At 38.4% G+C, this 21,020-nt stretch overlaps 1 protein-coding gene across 1 annotated transcript in view; it reads left to right on the top strand.

The window, feature by feature from the left end:
- Positions 1-21,020, top strand: part of MEMO1 (mediator of cell motility 1) — a 117,975-nt gene that overhangs the window by 47,601 nt on the left and 49,354 nt on the right. Inside the window, exon 2 of the mRNA XM_035000861.1 lies at positions 6,116-6,197. Coding sequence (XP_034856752.1) covers positions 6,116-6,197 — 82 coding nt within the window. The remainder of the gene's footprint in view (positions 1-6,115; positions 6,198-21,020) is intronic.

Genomic DNA, 21,020 nt, shown 5'->3' with positions numbered 1-21,020 from the left:
GTTTAATTGGGAGGGGTTTTTTTGTCTTTCTTAGTGGTACATAAAATAATGGTGCGTCTTGATACTACTGGTATCTTGGAGTCAATGAAATGTGGTTAATTTATTCGGTTTAAAGGGCTGAGATTATTTTAAAATTGTACTCCTCTTACTTTTTGGTGTTATTTATTTTATGAAGTCATGGTGATCATAGATAAATGGTTGATATGTTTTAAGTGTCCTTTCTTAGTAAAATAAAAAAAGTGGCACCCCTGTGTTGGTTCCCCCCATTTTTTTTTGAAATTTTATTGGCTTGTGAAATTCAGAGATCCAGCAGCCACTGTTATAAAAAGTCTAGCATAAATTATTTATTTTTTATTTTTTAAAAAAGATTTTGTTTAATTATTAGAGCACAAGCAGGGGGAGCAGCAGGCAGATGGAGAGGGTGAAGCAGACTCCCTGCTGAGCCGAGAGCCTGACAGGGGGCTCAATCCCAGGACCCTAGGATCATGACCTGAGCCGAAGGTAGATACTTAACTGACTGAGCCACCCAGGCGCCCCTATCTTATTATTTTTGACTACAGGTTAATTTTTTTAGTTTGAACAGGTTTCACAGAATGATTGCCAACAAAATACTAGGTGCTGGCAGCGTGCTTTTGTTTGGATTTGTATTTTTTGCTTCTGCTTTGTCTCTTGTTACTTTGCCTTAACAAATCTCATGGAATTAAGTTTACTGTGTTAATAATCAGGTACCACTTAAAAAAGAATGGTAAAAAGAAATTATGGTTGTTGGTCATTCTTTATATATTTGGGATACTTTGAGCAACACTAGAAGGCTCTTCTAACCAAAAATGTCTCTTTTTTAGCTTGTCCTGGTGTCTGAAATTTTTATCTTTCAGCCATTCTTTGTATTTGGGACACTGACAGTTAGAAGCTCCATGAAGGCAGGTATTGCATCTGTCTTTTTTATTGCTATAACTACAGCATTCATTCCACTTCTTGGCACATAAATAGGTGTTCCGTAAATATTTATTCAATTAATAAATGAAAGCAAATGTTATTTGTGACATTAAAACATTATTGGTCATAGTTAAGCCCATGATGTGCTAATTTATTTAATAGAAGAAGAGAAGAGCTTATAGAACACATGACCTTTTTTTTTTTTTAAAGGTTTTTATTTGACAGAGAGAGCAGGAGAGCACAGGCAGGGGGAGCAGAAGAGGGAGAAGGAGAAGGCACCCAGGCGCCTCAGAACACATGACTTTTGTTCAGAGTGAGCAGGCCACTAACATTTTTTGTTTGCAAAGAAGAATAGGAACAGCAGACCAAACAAAAGTGTAGAAAACCATTTTGGCTTACTTCATTACATATCTTAGAATGGTTCTGTTAAGAAGTTGCATAGGAGGGGCGCCTGGGTGGCTCAGTCTAAAGCATCTGCCTTCAGCTCAGGTCATGATCCCAGGTTCCTGGGATTGAGCCCCTTGTCGAGCCCCTTGTTGGGCTCCCTGCTCATCGGGGAGCCTGCTTCTCCCTCTGCTGCTCCCCCTGCTTGTGTGCACTCTCTTTCTCTTTGACAAAATAAACAAAATCTTAAAAAAAAAAAAAAGAAGTTGCATAGGAAAAGCAGGACTGAAGAGGGGTGTGTATGTGTGTGTATGTTTAATATCTCTATAGTTTTGTCACTATGAGAGTAAACTTCCTTGTAAAATTGTTTAACTCAAGTAGGATAGAAACAGAAGTGTTACTGAGTTGCATTATAGTAAATATAGCCCATTATTTATTGTTTGTTTCCTAAGGAAATAACTGAGTATTGATCCTTTGGGAACCTACTTTTAGTATCTTTTCCAAAGAAGTAAATGTCCATTTATCCCTCTCAGGGCAAGATCACACAGCCATTAGTTTTGCTAGGATTTAACAATACTTTGATTTTTCCACTCATCAGTGTACCTTCAAATCCAGTGGTATTTGAAACACAAAGCATATTTTGTTCGTCATCTTCATGTGTTAAGGATACCATTTTGCTAAGTATCAGCCTCTCAAATTCATTTTTTTACTTGATACTTTATAGATCAACAGTTAAGCAGCCATAATAAACATATATGCTCAGTTGTCTTATTCAAAGATAATTAAGAAACTTGGAGTTTAGCTTTTACCTTAGAATCCTTTTGAGGAAATTTGTCCTTTTAATAGAAGGACTGCTAAAAGACCTTGATTTAGTGCTTAAAAATCAGTGAATTTGGTGGCAGTAGAGTGGCTAAATTGGGAGATAATATATTCTTTGCTTTTACCCACTATTCAGTTTGTTTTGTCAACTTCCTTGGAAATATTTAGAGCAATACTTATTTTAAGTTAATACAAAGTTTATTCGTCAGCTAAAAATTTACACTGAAAATCTGAACTATTTTTCCTTGAGTTACTAATGAGGTTATGTAATACATTTTTTCTTGGAATTGTTCTTAAATTTAAGTTTTTAAAATAAACTACATTGCTGAAATCAGAACTTTTTTGTACTTTGGCATTTTATAGATGGGCTGTTCATTATAAACTTGACTTGTTTCTATTTATAGTCCTAAATATATGCAGAGGGATATCCAAGTCAGTAGATGTTTAATCTCAGTGGATATCAGGGAAAAACAAATTAGAAGAAATAAAGGTATACTGTTTCATACCTATCATATTGCCAAAGAATTAAAAATTCTGACAGTATCGAATATTGGTAAGGATGAGGGGAAATGGGAATTTTTAACCATTGCCGATGTTGGAGAAATATAATTTAAACCAAAACCTCCATTTCAGAAAAACCTCTCTTCAGAGGCAGAAGAGAAAGAAAATAAGCATTGAGCCACAATGTGAAGCACATCACAGTCAATCTGCTAAGAGATTTCAGAGATCTAAAGAGAGCTCACCCTTTATATGGCCAGATACAACCCATTACATACATGTTCTCAAGATAAATTGTAAGTAGTGCTCAAGTCAGAGGGCTTGATAGCAACATTTCTCACACATAGTTCATTTTAAATCAGTTGGTAATTGGGGTGACCGTATGTATTTGTAACTGGCTAAAAATAAGCTTGTGTTCTTATGAGAGGAAGGTAATTTTGCAGCTGGGAGCTAGGTGGCCAGCTAGTTATTAGGTTCCTGTCTTCCCACAAAACTGGCAGAAAGAGGGTGCTGTTTCCTTTGGGGCAAATCACATTTCAAAGAGTCCTGGGTTGCTGGTTAGAAGCTTGCTTGCTAGCTTGATTGCTTGCTTGCTTACTGACTGACTTATTTATTATTTAAAATAAGCTGTATTTAAAGTGAGCTGTGCACCCAGCATGGGGCTTGAACTCAGAGTCGCCTGATCTACTGACTGAGCCAGCTGGGGTCCCTAGAAGCTTATTTAGCTTTTAAAAAGATTTACATATATTTCAAAGGGATGGAGAAATAATTTACAATTACAAGTTTTCTAGAGAATGTGCTTTAAGAAGAATGTGGGGGGTATCTCTTCCTTCCTTTTTATTTTATTTTATTAAGTAGGCTTCATGAAGCTCAACGTGGAGCTCAAACTTACAACCCTGAGATCCAGAGTCTCATGTTCCACTGAGCCAGCTAGGTGCCCCATTCTTCCCTTATTTTTAACAAGAAAAATTAAACTTCTCATTTTTTATGCCTTTACACTGATGGGTAAATTGATCTGGCCACTTTAGTGGGCAATTTGCAGTGTTCTGGTAGAGGTGAAGATAGGCGTACTCTATCATCCAGTACTTTTATTTGTAGTTAAATCCCAGAAAAACTCTTTTTTTTTTTTTTTAAGATTTTATTTATTTATTTGAGAGAGAGAGAATGAGAGACAGAGTGCATGAGAGGGAGGAGAGTCAGAGGGAGAAGCAGACTCCCTGCTGAGCAGGGAGCCCGATGCGGGACTCGATCCTGGGACTCCAGGATCATGACCTGAGCCGAAGGCAGTCGCTTAACCAACTGAGCCACCCAGGCGCCCGAAAAACTCTTTTTTTTTTTTTTAAAAAAAAAAGATTTATTCATTTGAGAGGGTGCGGGTGGGAAGCGAGTGAGTGTGATGGGGAGGGGCAGAAAGAGCGGGGGAGTGAGAATCCTGAGCAGACTCCCCGCTGAGCATGGACCCTGACACAGGCTCCATCCTACGACCCTGAGATCATGACCTGAGTGGAAATCAAGAGTTAGTCGCTGAACCGACTGAGCCAGCCAGGCGGCCCCCAGAAAAACTCTTAATACATGATTATAAGAGACTTGTAACATTGCATATTAACAGTGAAACAGTGGAAACAACCAAGTGTCTGTGACAAGAATGAATAGATAAATTTTGGTATATTCACACAGAATAATACAACATTGAAAGTTAGTGAACTAGAGCTACAAAATCAACATGAGTACCTGTTATCAATAATGTTGTGTACTAAATCAGATTATGGAAGAACATGCACAGTATATTTATATAATATTTAAAAACATGTAGAATAATACCTATGCAGAACAATGCATATTTTATGGATATATACATTAGTAAAAGTATAATAATGTAATGATGAACACCAGAATTAGTAAGTGATTTTGATTTCCCTCTGAGGAGGGACATGTATAATGGGATCAGCAAGGTTTTCAAGTGTATCTGTAATATTTTATTTCTTAATAAAGGAAGATCTTAAGTAAAGAAGAATGTTAAAATTTAATTTATTTGGGTAGTGGATGCATGGATGTTTATTTTATTATTATCTAGATTCTTTTGTAACATTTAAATATTTTATGATTAAATGCTTAAAAAAAGAGAGCTAGAGAAAAAAAGGGGCCAGAGAAATGGGTGGTAGTTGGGGAGAAATCAGTCTGCTTATATTATATATTTGCATGCTAATGGTAACGATCTAGTAAAAGGGACAAGTTAGTGCAGGAGACTGGGACAGGTCTAGGAGTAGAGTCCTTGAGAAGAGAAACATTGGGACCCAGTGCAGAAGGAATTTGTTTGACTTTTGATTAGGAGTAAGGTCAATGTGTTGACACAGGAGAGAAGACAGAATAAATGGTAGGAAGAGGAAGTAGTTCTCTTCTGAATTTAGGGTGACTAACGTCCAGGTTTGCCTGCGACTAAGAGGTTTCCCAAGGTGCAGGACTTTCAGTGCTAAAACTGGGAAAGTCCTGGCCAAGCCAGGATGGTTGGCCATTTTCTGATTTTCCTTGACAAAATGAAAAAGCATGATCATCTACTGGGAGTGAGAGGGGGATGAGGCTTTAAGGTAAAATGAGAAGTTATATGAAGTAATTATCTTAAGGCTGGGAGAGCAAATTCACTAGGTTAATGTGGTATGATTTCTGAGCTTTGCTAAGGGTCTGCAATTTATGGGTATAATTTTAAAGTTCATGTGGTTGCGTTTGTCTTCTCATTCATCTGTACAAGTGAAGGTATTGTGTTAAGTGGAAAGTTGGTTTTAACTGATTTGACTGTGGTGGAGGAAGAGAGGAGCAAGAATGAGGGCATAGGTGAGGAAATGATTATAGTGATGGAACATCAAGTCTCAGGCTGGGTAAGAGGGGAAGAAGAAAGGAGAGGAAGGATAGTGGGAAAAGTAACTCCAAGTCTGTTGGCAATCAGCAGATTTCTAGAAGTGAACTGGAAAGATAGGCAGTGAGGAGAGTGGGATGCTTGAAATTGAGATTTTTGACACGGCATAGTCACTGGTTATCAATGTGCTCACCAGAGTAGGGGCTGGAGTGGATAGAAGGAAAGGTTTTGGGTATGGGAGTGATCACTCCATGGATGTGATTTAGTGATTAAGGCAAGTTTTGGTGCTCAGGTATTTTCTTTTCATATGCCAAGAGTCTTTTGTTTCTTGTTTTATTTTGTTTAAACAGTGCCTCAAATTATAGAATCGTATTGTTGTTCTGGAATGAAGATGGTTGTAAATAAGTAAGTGGATAAAAGCAAATTTTGTATAAATCAGTGTATGGCCTTATCTATGGCTTGCTTAGTAGTTGGTTAAGTTTCAAACATTAACATCCAAACTAATGATCCCACTGCCCATTAAGCTATTTTAGTCCCAGATAGGTTCAATAAGGACTTTGTGTCAAGTGTGGTTATATATAGTACATTTCTCTGCTAACTCCAATTTCCCTCTTTCTCTTTTTATAGGACCGCAGCTGAATGCACAGCTAGAAGGTTGGCTCTCACAAGTACAGTCTACAAAAAGACCTGCTAGAGCCATTATTGCACCGTAAGTTTTAAGGGTCTTTACCCAGAATGTTTCATTTTTAATTATTAATATAGAATAGTATTTATAGATGGAACTAAAAAATTAAAAAATAAATGCTATGTTGAGCTGAAGAAATTATATGTAGTCATTTTCATGATTCCTTTGGCTTTCACTTTAACTCAAGGATAAAGGAATTGGCTATTTTCTCAGGTGCAGTAATTTTAAAATTTATTTTTTGGTAATAAAACTGACTTTTAAAGCAGAGGCTGATTTGCAGTGCATAAACTTGATGATTTCAGGTTGATGTAAATGAGTAAGTTCTGTTTTAAATATGAAAAAAGATCTACTTTAATTCGCTTTTTCCTTATAATGAAAAAGATATGTTAAACAATACCATGCAGTGTGGAGTAGCTAACCAGATATTTGGGGAATGGGTAGCTTTTTTTTTTCTTTTTAATGAAGAAAATCTGTGATTGTTTTGTCTTTGAATCTTAGAAGGCTTTCTAGAACTACAAGCTAACAAATACAGTTAAGAGTGTGTCTGTATGTGATAGGAATTCAGTTCGTTTTGATTTGGTTTCCAGTGCTAACTTTCAAAACACATTTTTTTAAGCACATGTTAACTGTTTTCCGAGAAGAGTAAAGGTTGGAGTTTGTCCCATTTCTTTCACAGCAGTGTCTTTTATGTAATTTCTGTTGAGTTAGGTTTGGTGCCCCAATAAATAAAAAATAGTGAACTAATGGTATCTACTTATTGAAGAATATGAGAATTAAATAAGTAAATACACACAAAGAGCCTACATTAATGTCTGGCACATAATAAGTATTCCATAAGTGCTAGGTATTTAATGTGCCAAGCATTTTGTTAAGTGGTCCATTTGTATGATCTAACTTGATCTCATTTAATAGATAGGAGGTTGACTGTACCACTTATAAGGTATGTGACATACAAGTTACTTAATCTCTTATGCCTTTGTGTCATTGGTAAAATTGGAATATTAATAGTACCTCCACATAGTTTTTTGATGATTAAATGAGTTAATCTTTATAAACTTTTAGCATAATAACTTAAGCTATTATTTATTTAGTCATTCAGCAAATATGTACCCGGCTAAATGCCAGGTGTTCTTCTTAGTGCTGCTTTTTGTTTCATTAAAGTTTTTGGGGGGAGGTTTTATCTTGTTCTTTTGTTTGGGACATATTCCTGTTTTCTCAGTTTGCTTGACTCTGTTTGTTTCTATGTATGAGTCCTCAAAGAGTGGCCTCCTGGAGGAGATGAACCTTATCTTTCAACGTTGCCCTAGCTCTTGGTTGTCTCTGAAACCTTTGTGATTGTCTAAGCAGCTTGATTTATTCTTGATAAGTCCCAGTTGTTGAGAGTGTGCCAAGACTTGTCAGTGTTCTGAAGGGGGTGGATCTCAGGCAGCCCCTAGTTATAGGCTGATTGGAAGCCAGACCCTCAGGCAGCAGGTTTTAAAATACGTAGTCCTGTGCGACTGTAGTTGTAAACCCAGTTGGCCTTCAGACCAGGTGATCTAAAGGTGTCCTCTGGGCAACTGGCAAAAATCAGGGCTTTAGATGAGTGTATAAGCTCCTTTCTGGGAGGTACAGGCAAAATGTAGTGAGGCTTAGGGAGAGTGTGAAGATGGTGTCCCCTGGCCTACTTTCCCTGAAAGCACCTCCACAGCCTCCAGATGTGTGGCAAATGTGAAGTGTGGCCCTCAGGCTGAAGCTCTGGGACAAGTAAATAGGTCTGTTTCACAGAAAGACTAGGGATGTGTTTCAAACTGCTGTCTGTGTGGTGCCCTGGAGGCAATAGCCTGCCAAGAACTGTCTCTCTCCAATTGTTACAGCCCTTTTGGACCCAGGAATGCAGGCCCCCCTGGCCACCAGAGCAGGTGATCAAGGAGTGTCCCCTGTGTAGACTGCATGTGCCTGCCAGCTTTAGCAAGGACACAGGAGAGCACGTGGCTGGTGCAGACACAGCTTTCCCACGGCCGTAGGCTGGGCTGCCCTGTTGGTGCTATCAGGGCAGAGGGAGAGCACCAGAAAGTCCCTGCCAGTGCCTCCATCCCTGGAAAGTTCTGACAGGCCCCTGCCTCTCTGATAGATGTTTTAAGATTAGCCAGTGAAACTTCTTCACATATAGTCTGGACACTTTTCAAATTGCTGCTTTTGTACTGGTTTCCAGGGCGACTGAGTCTGCATGTGAGCCCTTTAAGAGAAGTATCTCAGTTTCCTACAGCCCTTTGGGTCTCCTGGATGTGAGCCCTGTTGGTGTTCAAAGCCAGATGTTTTGGGGGTGCATCTCTCTGTTACAGTTCCCATGGAGTGGGGTACCTGATGTGGGGCACGAACCCTTCACTCCTCAGGTAGAAAATCTGGATTCGTGAGATTCCTCCTGATTGTGGGTCCCCCTGCCAGGGGTGGGGTTTTGAAGAGACTGCATCCTGCCTCCCCTTCCCATCTTGATGTGGCCCTTTTACCATTTGTTGCAAAGGAGCTATTCAGCTAGTTTTCATTCTTTTCCAGTGGGAATTGTTCGATATGTAGCAGTAGATTTGGTGTGTCCATGGGATGTGAGTTTAGGATCTTCCTTTGCTGCCATCTTGGACTACCCACTAGTGCTGCATTTCGAATAAACTACAGTTGCTACTTTCATGGTGCTTACGTTTTAGTACTTGGGAAAACAGACAGTAAACAAATAATTACAGGCATACATCAAAGATATTGTGGATTTGGTTCCAGACCACTGCAATTAAATGAATATTGCAATAAAATGAGTCAAATGAATTTGTTTCCCAGTATGTAAAAGTTATGTTTATACTGTAATGTATTCTATTAAGTGTACAATAGCATTATGTCTAAGAAAACAGTGTACATACCTTAATTAGAAAATACTTACTGCTAAAAAATGCTAACCATCCAGTGGGTTATAATCACTGATCACAGATAGTCATAACAAATATAATAATAATAATAATAAAGTTTGGAATATTGCAAGAATTACCAAAATGCGACATAGAGACATGAAGTGAGCAAATGTTGTTGGAAAAATGGCGCCAGTGAACTTGTTTGATTCAAGGTTGCCACAAACCTTCACAGTTTTTTTTTTTTAAGATTTTACTTATTTATTTGACAGAGAGAGATGCAGTGAGAGAGGGAACACAAGCAGGGGGAGTGGGAGAGGGAGAAGCAGGCCTCCCGCTGAGCAGGGAGCCCGATGCGCGGGGCTCGATCCCAGGACCCTGGGATCATGACCTGAGCCGAAGGCAGACGCTTAACGACTGAGCCACCCAGCTGCCCAAACCTACACAACTTATAAAAAAACAAAAAACAAACAAAAAAACCAATGCCATATCTGTGAAGTACAATACAGCAAAGCACAATAAAGCGGGGTATTCCTGTGTATTCTGTATCAGGTAGTAATGGATGCTAAGAATAAGAAAGCTGATAAGAGGATTGAGAGTGACAGTATAGGTAGGGAGGTGCTAGTTTATATAGGATAGTAAGAAAAGGTCTCCCTGATAAGGTAACATTTGAGCCTAAATAATGCAAGAGAGAGGTTACACAGATATCCAGGGAAAGGGTTTTCAGGTTGAGGAACAGCAAGTACAAAGGCTCTGCAGCAGGATATGCTTAGTGTATTTGAGGAACAGCAAGGAGGACAGTGTAGCTGAAGTGATGTGTACAAGGGGAAGAGTAGTGGATGAGGTAGGCAGCGAGAGCTAGATCATGAGGAGGCTTTGTAGACTATTCCAACAACTTCAGTTTTTATTCCAAGTGATATGGCAAGTCATGAGAAATTTTGAGCAGAAAGGTGACATGACTTGACTTAGGTTTGAAAAGAATTGTCCTTGCTATTGTATGGATGGTCTGTTTTGTGGAAACCGGGAATCTAGTTTAGGAGGCTTACTATAATAGTACAAGAAAAAGATGACATGGTGGCTTTGATTGGGGGCTAGTGGCAGAGGTGATGAGAAGCAGTGTACTTGGGATATATTTCAGAGGTAGGACTAGTAAAGTAGAAGAAGAGTCAGGAATGACTCTTGAGTTTTGGCCTGTGAAACTGGAAAGATGGAATTGGTTTTATACTGATAAGGGACAGATGGGTAGAGGTGGGAAGTAGACTTTAAGGTGTTTATGTAGAATCTAGGATTATATTTTGACCATGTTAAATGTTGAGATGCCTATTAGGTATCTGTAAGTGGAGATTTCAAATGGGCAGCTAGATGTATGAGTCTGGAGTACAGAGAAGAAGGGCCAGGCTGCGTTGATATATATATATATATATATATATATATATATATCACATTTAAAGTCTAAACAGGCTGTGGTTGCCTAGTGAGGGAAATACAGAGAAGAGAAAAGGTTTAAAAACTTAAGCCCTTAGGCAAGCTAATTTTATTTAGAGATCAGGGTGAAGATGAGCGTTTGCAAAGGAGGTGCTGAAGGAGGACCAGTGGGGCAGGAGGAGAACCAAGAGTGAGTGGTGTTTGTAGGAGGCAAAAGGATGAAAAACGTGTCAGGGAGGAGAAAATTAATTAGCTGTGTCAAATTCTGCCATTAGGTCAAATAAAATGAGGACTGAGAATTGAAGATTGGATTTGGCAATATGGAGATCAGTGGTGGCCTTGCTACAAACAATTTCTGTGGAGATGAAAGCACGATCACAGTGGGTTCAAGAATCGGAGAAGAAAATAAAGTGAGGATAGTCTTTTTTTTTTTTAAGATTTTATTTGTTTATTTGAGAGAGAGAGTGCATGAGCAGGGTGAGAGGAGGAGGGAGAAGGAGAGAGACTCTCAAGCAGACTCTGCACTGAGGGTGGAGCCGGACACAGGACTCAGTCTCACGACCCTGAGATGATGACCTGAGCCGAAATCAAGAATCTGATGCTTAACTGACTGAGTCACCCAGGTGTCCTGAGGGTATTTTTTTTTTTTTTTAAGATTTTATTTGTTTATTTGAGAGAGAGAAAGAGAAAGAGAGCATGAACACAAGCGGGGGAGGCAGAGGGAGAAACAGACTCCCCACTGAGCAGGGAGCCTGATGTGGGACTTGTTCCCAGGACCCTGGGATCATGACCTGAGCTGAAGGCAGATGCTTAACCAACTGAGCCACCCAGGCGCCCCAGGGTAATTTTTTTTTTTTTAACGGACTTTTCTATAAATCAAGGAAATGGGGCAATGGGAGTATGTTGTCGGGTGAGAAATTTTACTTAAGGTGGGAGATATTGAAGTGTTTATAGTATAGATGAAATGATCCAATAGAGAAAGAAAAAATGATGGAGGAATAAAGGGGGGAAGTTTGCTTAATCCTTGATTGGGTGAGAAACAATGATTAATAATCATCTCTTTATAGTATCTTGTGACATAGGGTCTATGTCATTCTCATCAGTTTGCTGGTAGTTGACTATTATATGCTACCTTCCTAGTTAAAACTTGTTACAAATGTGGGAGCTGTGCTGAATCAACATATAATTAAGTCAAGGTTAGTTATTCATGAAAATGTAGCTAGACTTGTTTCCTTTTTATAGTTAGCTCTAAGTTGAAATTGGCAGTGGCCTGAGAAATGAAATGTTTGAGTCTAAGTTACAAATATATTGATTTGTAAAAGATTTCCAAGTTACTTTAGGTTTTAAAATGGGTATTTGAAATATTTTTGGCTTTGGTGTGCATGTTTCTGTTACATAGTGACTTTGTAATTATGTTTGTGCATATATAATGCAATTTCCATTTTGTTAACATATGAAAACTTTAAATATAGTCAAGTTTATATATGGTTTCCAGAAGTAATTATTTTCCTTTCCAGAGGAGTTTTTTTTTTTTTTTTTTAGGTAGGAAAGCAACAACAAATATTTTATTGTTCTATAGGCACAAAAGGGTCTTTGTTAAGAATATGCTTATTTAGGGTGCCTGAGTGGCTCAGATGGTTAAGCGTCTGCCTACGGCTCAGGTCATGATCCCAGGGTCCTGGGATCGAGTCCCGCATCGGGCTCTCTGCTCCTTGGGAGCCTGCTTCTCCCTCTGCCTCTCTCTCTCTCTGTCTCTCATGAATAAATAAATAAAATCTTTAAAAAAAAAAAAAAAGAATATGCTTATTTAGTAATTAGAAAACTTAAAATTTTAAGATTCCTACTTTTATTTCAAATCAAGTCTATTCAAATAAATATTTTTTTTTTAAGATTGTATTGTTAAGTAATCTCTACATCCAACATGGGACTTGAACATACATCCCTGAGATCAAGAGTTGCATGCTCTAGTGTCTGAACCAGACAGGTGCCCCTAAAAAACATTCTTTAACTTTTATAAAATTTAGCTCTCCAGGACCAGCTTTTCTTAGATTTTGCTTTCATAGGCATAAGTCATGTAAGGAGAGCCTTAAAAAACAAACGAATCAGAACACAGCATACTTTTAAAAGTACTTAATTGCTTATTTGTATATTGATGTAGATTAATGTCGTTAAAGAATAAATATTGACCCATAAACCCAACTATTGATCAGTCTTAATGATTCTTATCTATATGGCATATAGACAGGTGTAGTTGGGGGATTCAAAAGAATTTAATTTGATTTAAAAATGTCCTTTGGTTGAATTTAGGACAGCTTTACTTGTCTTGAGGTATAGGAAACAGTATGTTGCCCAGGGATATATATTGATATGATCTCATGAACTAGAAGTTCCAAAAGCCTTCCTACCTTACTGCCAGATACCTTGATGCCAAAATTGTTGTTTATCTTGCAGTATGCAGGGATAACTCAGCAACCCTTAGAATGGAGCTGTACATTAAGTATGTATCACTTAAGAAACCTCTTATTGAATATAAAAATATAATCAGATAATTGGGAGGGGGCTATGGATATTGTGGCCATCCTAATACATTTAAACTAGAGTTTGATTTGTTTTTAGTAGTGAACCTAGTAGGAGTAGTATGGAATAAAGGATACTTTCACTTTTCATTGTGTACCCGTCTTTATTGTTTAACTTTCTTATACTGTGTGCATGTATTACTTTGAACATAAAAACTAGTTTAAAACATTTAAAATATTAAATATTAAAATAAAAAATATATAAATATTATAGAAGACCAGTTTACATTTAGTGAAGTACACCTGTTCAGCTCTACCGGTGTATATGGTGAGACAATGAATCTTCATAAATCATGTAATTAATTTAAGTTACTGGAGATGTGCAACTTGTTTATTTCTAGTCCTCGTTTTTTTTAAGCAGTAGGTTATTCATGGCAGTATCTCAGGTCCTATATATTCTAGTAGTAAAACAATCTAGATATGCAGCATTGTGGTTAGTTTATTCTTATTTGACTTGAAAAACTTTAGTAACTTTCCTTAGTTCATAGTATTGTTTAGTTAATATTTGTGAGATTCCATTTTATAAAAATAAAATATTCTGAGTAATGACTTTCTAACTTGGACATTTTTTGGGTTATAATCATCTGATTTTTTTTATGAAGCAGGAATCTTGAGGGCCCTTGAGGAATGCCTATAAATAAAAGAACAAAAGACTAGGTGCAGCGAAACAGAATGGAGAGGGGCAACGTGAGGCTGTTGCTTCTGGAAACTGCTTAGAGCCAGTTGTTGTTCAGGTGGATCCCATATGCTCACAAGTGTTTTTAAATTTAGTTTCTAGCTTTCTAGATCCTAGCTTACCTTAAGTAGATCTTGTAGACTTTTCTTATTGCTGCAGGAGATAATTTCATCAGTCCAGTCTTCTCATTTCATCTAGTTCAATCTTCTTATTTTGCATTTTTACTGCTTTTAAGTAGAACTAGGACTATGAGAACCTGATTTTGTTGAATCCAAGGGTTTTTCTTTTCTTTTTTTGTTCTCTATATCCTCCTTGATGAAAAGTCTCTCATAGAATGCGTGGTAGACTTTTGGCATTCACACTTTATGCTATTCACCTGTAACCTTGAAGGTCTCAGAATGAACAAGTGAAAAGTCCATGTCATGTAGTAATTGGTAATTTTCCTGACATAGGAATTTAAATTATACCCACACTGCAAGGTTGCTGTGTGGGAAACTGTCATTTAACCAATGAATGACCATGGATAATGGCCTTGCATCCTCATTTGATTGCAGTTCTGTGTGGGGCACAGAAATTCTGGAAGGTTAGGAGCTGGACTTGGTGATATAAACGGTCTGCTGTGAAGGAGTAAAGGGAGAAGCAAAATTACCCTGTGTTACAGGAAGGATCAGTTTTTAGAGGTATGGTTTTAGTCTAATGAGAAATGATAGGTATTAAAGTATAATTTTGACTTTGCCTTCGTTGAGGTTACATTGGGAACCAGAATGACCTGGAAAAGCTAGCAGGGATGACTTTGCATTAAAGTTTTAAGAGCCTGTGAAATACTGATTGGAATATACTTTTTCGATGTATATTCAGTTATCTATAGGGCTCACGTTTTCATTGCTCTTCTGACTATAATGCACAAAAGAAAAAAACCTTAGATGTTCTCTTAGTGAAGCCTCTTTTATTGTGCGTGATTCCTTAATGAAACCTTGTTTCCACATATATTTAGAATCATAGATTCTCTTAACAAGAGAAGGGTCTAGGAGCAGAGGATCAGTGGAGAGATCTTTGATTATTACCATGGCTCTCTTCATTACCATGTATCTGGGCCAGGATAAAGGAAAGTACTAGAAATTCTTTTCTTTGGCTATGATCTTGGTCCTTTCATGAAGTAGAGTTTCTCATGATGTGGGTTAAGAAGGATGGTACACTTAATAATTTTTTAAAAAATACTCTGCACTATAGTCTCTATTCAAGTTGACACTCTCCCTCTCTTTTTGCAACTATTTTGTCTTTATTTCAAGCAGACTTTTAAGCCCTCAAATTCAGAAAGGACTGAAACCATGAAATCTGAGTTCTATTATAAAACAGTATGGAGGTTCCTCAAAAAGTTGAAAATAGAGCTACCATACGATCCAGCAATTGCACTACTGGATATTTACCCCAAAGATACAAATGTAGGGATCCGAAGGGGTACATGCACCCCGATGTTTATAGCAGCAATGTCCACAATAGCCAAACTATGGAAAGAGCCAAGATATCCATCGACAGATGAATGGATAAAGAAGATGTGGTATATATATACAATGGAATATTATGCAGCCATCAAAAGGAATGAAATCTTGCCATTTGCACGATGTGGATGGAACTGGAGGGTGTTATGCTGAACGAAATAAGTCAATCAGAGAAAGACATGTATCATATGACCTCGCTAATATGAGGAATTCTTAATCTCAGGAAGCAAATTGAGAGTTGCTGGAGTGTGGGGGGTGGGAGGGATGGGGTGGCTGGGTGATAGACACTGGGGAGGGTATGTGCTATGGTGAGCGCTGTGAATTGTGTAAGACTGTTGAATCACAGACCTGTACCTCTGAAACAAATAATACATTACATGTTTAATAAAAAAAAAAAAAGAAGATAGCAGGAAGGGAAGAATGAAGGGGGGGAAATCGGAGGGGGAGACAAACCATGAGAGACTATGGACTCTGAGAAACAAACTGAGGGTTCTAGAGGGGAGGGGGGTGGGTGGATGGGTGAGCCTGGTGATGGGTATTAAAGAGGGCATGTACTGAATGGAGCACTGGGTGTTATACGCAAACAATGAATCATGGAACACTACATCAAAAACTAATGATGTAATGTATGGTGATTAATATAACATAATGAAAAAAACATATTAACTCAATCATGTTTTCAAAACCACCCACCTTCCTACAGTCTTACAGGATATATGGTATTCTTCCAATTTTTAGGGTTGTTGATTTTCCTACTGCATGGAAACCTTCTCTTCTTCCTTAAAATATATAGAGGTCTCTTATGGTAGTTAAGAATGGGTTCTGGAGCTCTGCTGCCTACTTTTAAGTCCTGATGTGGCCCCTTACTATTTGTGTGACCTTGAGCAAGTTTTTTAACCTTTCTGCTTTAGTTTCTTTATCTATAAAAGAAAAATAGTAATTCCTATCTCAAAGGGTTGGTGTGAGGATTAAATGAATTACTGCTTTGGATTACGTGAATGAGTGACACCAGAGTAAGCTTTCAGTAAATGTTAGTTATTACCATTATTATAATTATCCTCTGTCTTCTCCTCTTTCTCATCTACTCTATACCTACTTGGTCACTAAGATATGTCAGTTTTTCTTTTTAGATTGTAGAACATTCATGTATCATTTCCCACTGGCACTGGGACCTTTCTAGACCATGAGATTTGCTACCTCAGGCCCCGGTTTCCAAGAGAGCATCACTTACCACCTCCTGCCTCTGATCTCATGTTTTTCAGTACTAGACTAATAGCAGTTTTGTATTGTCACTACCCTCCTCTGGAGTGTACAGCAGTTTTTCAGTAACTTGTTTTATCAAGCGCAGACTTCTCTGTCTGTGGCTTAACTCTTACTTCTTGTGCCACTCAGGCCAATCTCATATTTTCTCACATCAGACACTTGAACATTTGCTCATGTTCTTCCTTCAACTTTTATGCCCTTCCTTTGTACCTTTACCTCTCTACTCCTAGTATTTCTATTCTACCTATACTTTAAGAACCTGGTGTTTCTTTTTTCTTCTCTTTTTTTTTAAAGATTTTATTTATTTGAGAGAGAGAGAGTGAGCAAGAGAGGGACAGAAGGAGCAGGGGGGAGGGGAGAGAGAGAGGGACAAGCAGACTTCCCACTGGGCAGGGAGCCCGACACGGGGCTCAATCCCAGGACCCTGGGATCACTACCCAAGCTGAAGGCAGATGTCTAACTGACTGAGCCACCCAGGCGCCCCAAGAACCCAGTGTTTCTAAGACGACTTTCTGGCTTTTAGGAACTACACGTGGGTAGGAACAGGATTGGTAAAACTGGGAGATATTCATGCTGGAAAGACTGATTGAGAGATCAGAGTATGGACTGAGGGTCAGGGCTTTTAAATTCAAGAATGGCAAACAAGAATTAAAGTCTGAGAAGCAGATCTAGGAAGGACCAGTTTAAACTATAAGGATTAGGATGGGGAGGGATGGGATATGAGTGACAACTGAGAGCAGAGCAGTATTGAAAACAGGAGAAGTTTTTCAGGTTTGAGACAGACCAGGACAGGTCCTAATGGATCAAAGGATTTTTAAGGTCCACATAATGGGGCAAGGTAGCCTATTTCTGAATTGACAAGGGGAGCCAGTTAAGATCAGGAACAGTTGTTAGGAATCTGAAGTAGTCAGTATTGGGATGTTGGGCACTGGAAGACTGGGGACATAACTGGAAAAAATTGAGCCCTGGTTAGGCTAGAATATCAAGATCAGGAAAACCGAATGTGCTGAGCCATACAACAACTTATATTTCTTCTGGCTAAGATTAGAACTGGGTTGTGAGAATATTGCTGTCCTGAAGCAACTTGATAGGCTCTCTTGCCAGAGGTATATGGATAGAGTATACTACCATTAATCCAACCAGTAAGGCCTTCAGTGATTTCAGGGTGCTTAGTGTAGGTCCCACATTACTTAACTCTTGATTAAGCATACTGCTATCCTATATTGCTGTGAATCTCTTTTTCTCCATTCATAGTTTAAGCTAGATCAAATGATGACCCTTTTAAAAATAGAGCTCTGTTGTGGTAGGATTAACATACAGTTGCATGTATTTAAAGTGTACAGTTGGATACATTTGAAGTATGTATACACCTGTGAAACCATCACAATTAAGGTAATAAACATATTCATCATCCTCAAGTTTCCTTGTACCCTTTTGTAATTCTTCCCTTCTGTACCTCTCTTCCTCTTCTTTCCACCCACACCCGTTGACTTACTCTGTGTTGCTACAAACTAGTTTTTATATTTTAGTGGAATTTTGAACTCTTTCTGTCTGGCTTTTCTCAACATATTTCTTTCTTTTTTACCATCTTTTTTTGCATAATTATTTTTGAGTTTATCAGTAGTTCATTCCTTTCTCTTGCTGAAGAGTACTCCATTGTATGACTATACCTCAATTTGTTTATCCATTCACCTTTGGAGGAATATTTGGTTGTTTCCAATTTTTGACTGTTGCAAATAAAGCTGGGATGAACATTTGTGTACAGATCTTTGTGGTTATAATGCTTTTCGTTTTCTTAGGAGTGGAAAGCTGGGTCCTATGGTAGAAGTATATTTAACTTCTTAAGAAATTGCCAAATTGTTTTCAAAAGTGGTTGTAACATTTTATATTCCCACAAGTGTAGCTTGAGTTTCAATTCTACATCCTAAGCATACTTGGTATGGTCACTCTTTTTAATTTTAGCTATTCTGCTGGGTGTTTAGTGGTAGATTTTTGTAGTTTTAATTTGCCTTTCCTTAAATGATATTGAGCATTCTTTTATGTGCTTATTTGCCATCCCAGTATATTCTGTTTTGAAGTATTTGTTCATATCTTTTCCTATTTAAAAAAATTGTAGTAAAATACACATAACATAAAACTTAACCATCTTAGGCATCTTTATTTTTTATTTTTTAAAAAAATATTTTATTTATTTATTTATTTGAGAGGGACAGAGAGAGAGAGAGAGAGAGAGAGAGAGCATGGGAGGGGAGAGGGTCAGAGCGAGAAGCAGACTCCCGGTTGAGCAGGGAGCCTGATACGGGGCTTGATCCCAGGACTCCAGGATCATGACCCGAGCTGAAGGCAGATGTTTAACTGAGTGAGCCACCCAGGCACCCCAACATTTTTATTTTTATTTTTTTTAAAGATTTACTTATTTATTAGAGAGAGAGAGAAAAAGAGTGTGCATGTGTGTGGGGTGGGGGGCAGAGGGAGAGGGAGAAAGAGAATCCTCAAGTAGTCTCTGTGCTGAGTTCGAAGCCTGACTTGGGGCTTGATCCCAGGACCCTGAGATCATTACCTGGGCCCAAATCAAGAGTCAGACGCTCAACCAACTGAGCCACCCAGGCACCCCCCATCTTACAGTATAGTAGCATTAAGTACAGTCACGTTATTTTGCAACCAATTTTCAGAACTCTTCGTCTTGCAAAATGGTTAACAGTTTTAAGTGTTGGGTTTGTTTTGAAATTTCTTTACATATTCCGATATAAATCCTGTGTCAGATATATGCTTTGCAATTATTTTCTCCCAGTCTTTATTTTGTCTTTTCAGTTTATTGTGTAGCTTGAAATCAGTTAAGGCAGGAGTGAATTACTCCACATTAATTAGCAAATTGCTACAAATCAGGGCTTGATTTATTGTTTGTTGATTGTCTATACTTAAGAAATGGGGAAAGTGTTGGGGCACCTGGGTGGCTCAGTCATTAGGCATCTGCCTTCGGCTTGGGTCATGATCCCAGGGTTCTGGGATCGAGCCCCGCATCGGGCTCCCTGCTCCCCGGGAAGCCTGCTTCTCCCTGTCCCACTCCCCCTGCTTGTGTTCCCTCTCTTGCTGTCTCTCTCTCTCTCTGTCAAATAAATAAATAAAATCTTAAAAAAAAAAAAGAAAGAAATGGGGAAAGTGTTAATAATGCAGATTAAACTTAAAATTACATTGTGTTAGTAGCCCTTACATTATAAAAAGTGTAAGAAAGTATGGAAGGAGATATTCCTTCTAATACTTGAAAACTGTTACCTAATCAGCAGAGAACTCATTCATGTCAGACATATGTCTTCATTATTCCAACCTTGTCAGTTGCAACCATCACTTGGCTATGGATATAAGAATTAGCGTGAAAGCATTCTGTGCCAATCAATTGACTGTGTGGAATTTGCGATAGAATTATATATTTTTTGTTATTTGTAAATTGTGTGGTACATATCTTTTTATCTCAGTAGAGTTTATATTAAGCTTATTTACACATGTATACATTTTTTTTTTTCCTGCAGAGACAGTTGTTAAATATTTACCTGCATACCACTGGCCACACACTAATAAATAAGCGCCAGGAAAATATGTTTTAAACTCATGTAACTTGAATGAGTCAAAAAATAAAAATGAGGTCAGGAAACAAAGTCATTCCATAGGTGATAAGAGAACCAAATCTAATTCTGAGACCAAAAAATGAAAGGGATGAATAGTAGGGAAAGAAAATGAAAAGCACAATACACAGAAGGCCAAGTCAGTTCTCTTATTACTAAAGACACAGAAAAAGTGAGTTATTTTCTTCTAGGAGTTTTATGGTTTCAGGTCTCACAGTTAGTTCTTCAATCCATTTGGAATTTATTTTTGTATGTGGTGTAAGAAAGTGGTCCATTTTCATTCTTTTGCATATAGCTGTCCAGTTTTCCCAATACCATTTGTTGAAGAGACTGTTTCTTCCCTATTGTAAATCCTTGCCTCCTTTGTTATAGATTAATTGGCCATATAAGCGTGGATTTATTTCTAGGCCCTCTATTCAGTTCCATTGATCTATTTTTGTGCCAATACTGTACTCCTCCCCCCGCCCCGGGGAGCAAAACATTAGCATTTATTTGTTAGTTGAGCTTTTTTTTTTTTTAAAGATTTTTTTATTTATTCATTTGACAGAGACACAGCGAGAGAGGGAACACAAGCAGAGGGAGGGGGAGAGGGAGAAGCAGGCTTCCCGCCGAGCAGGGAGCCCGATGCGGGGCTCGATCCCTGGACTCTGGGATCATTACCTGAGCTGAAGGCAGCCGCTTAACGACTGAGCCACCCAGGCGCCCCGAGCTTTTTTTTTTTTTTTTTAAAGATTTTTATTTATTTATTTGACAGAGATAGAGAGCACAAGTAGGCAGAGAGGCAGGCAGAGGGAGAGGGAGAAGCAGACTCTCCACTGAGCAGGGAGCCTGACGCGGGGCTCGTTCCCAGGACCCTGGGATCATGACCTGAGCTGAAGGCAGACGCTTAACCGACTGAGCCACCCAGGCGCCTGT

The sequence above is a fragment of the Mirounga leonina genome, unplaced genomic scaffold (assembly GCF_011800145.1).
Source record: "Mirounga leonina isolate KUSES-001 unplaced genomic scaffold, KU_Mleo_1.0 Mir_125, whole genome shotgun sequence".
Taxonomy (NCBI): Eukaryota; Metazoa; Chordata; class Mammalia; order Carnivora; family Phocidae; genus Mirounga; species Mirounga leonina.
Note: the sequence above shows the minus strand (reverse complement) of the source record. Positions and strands in the feature narration are given on the sequence as shown.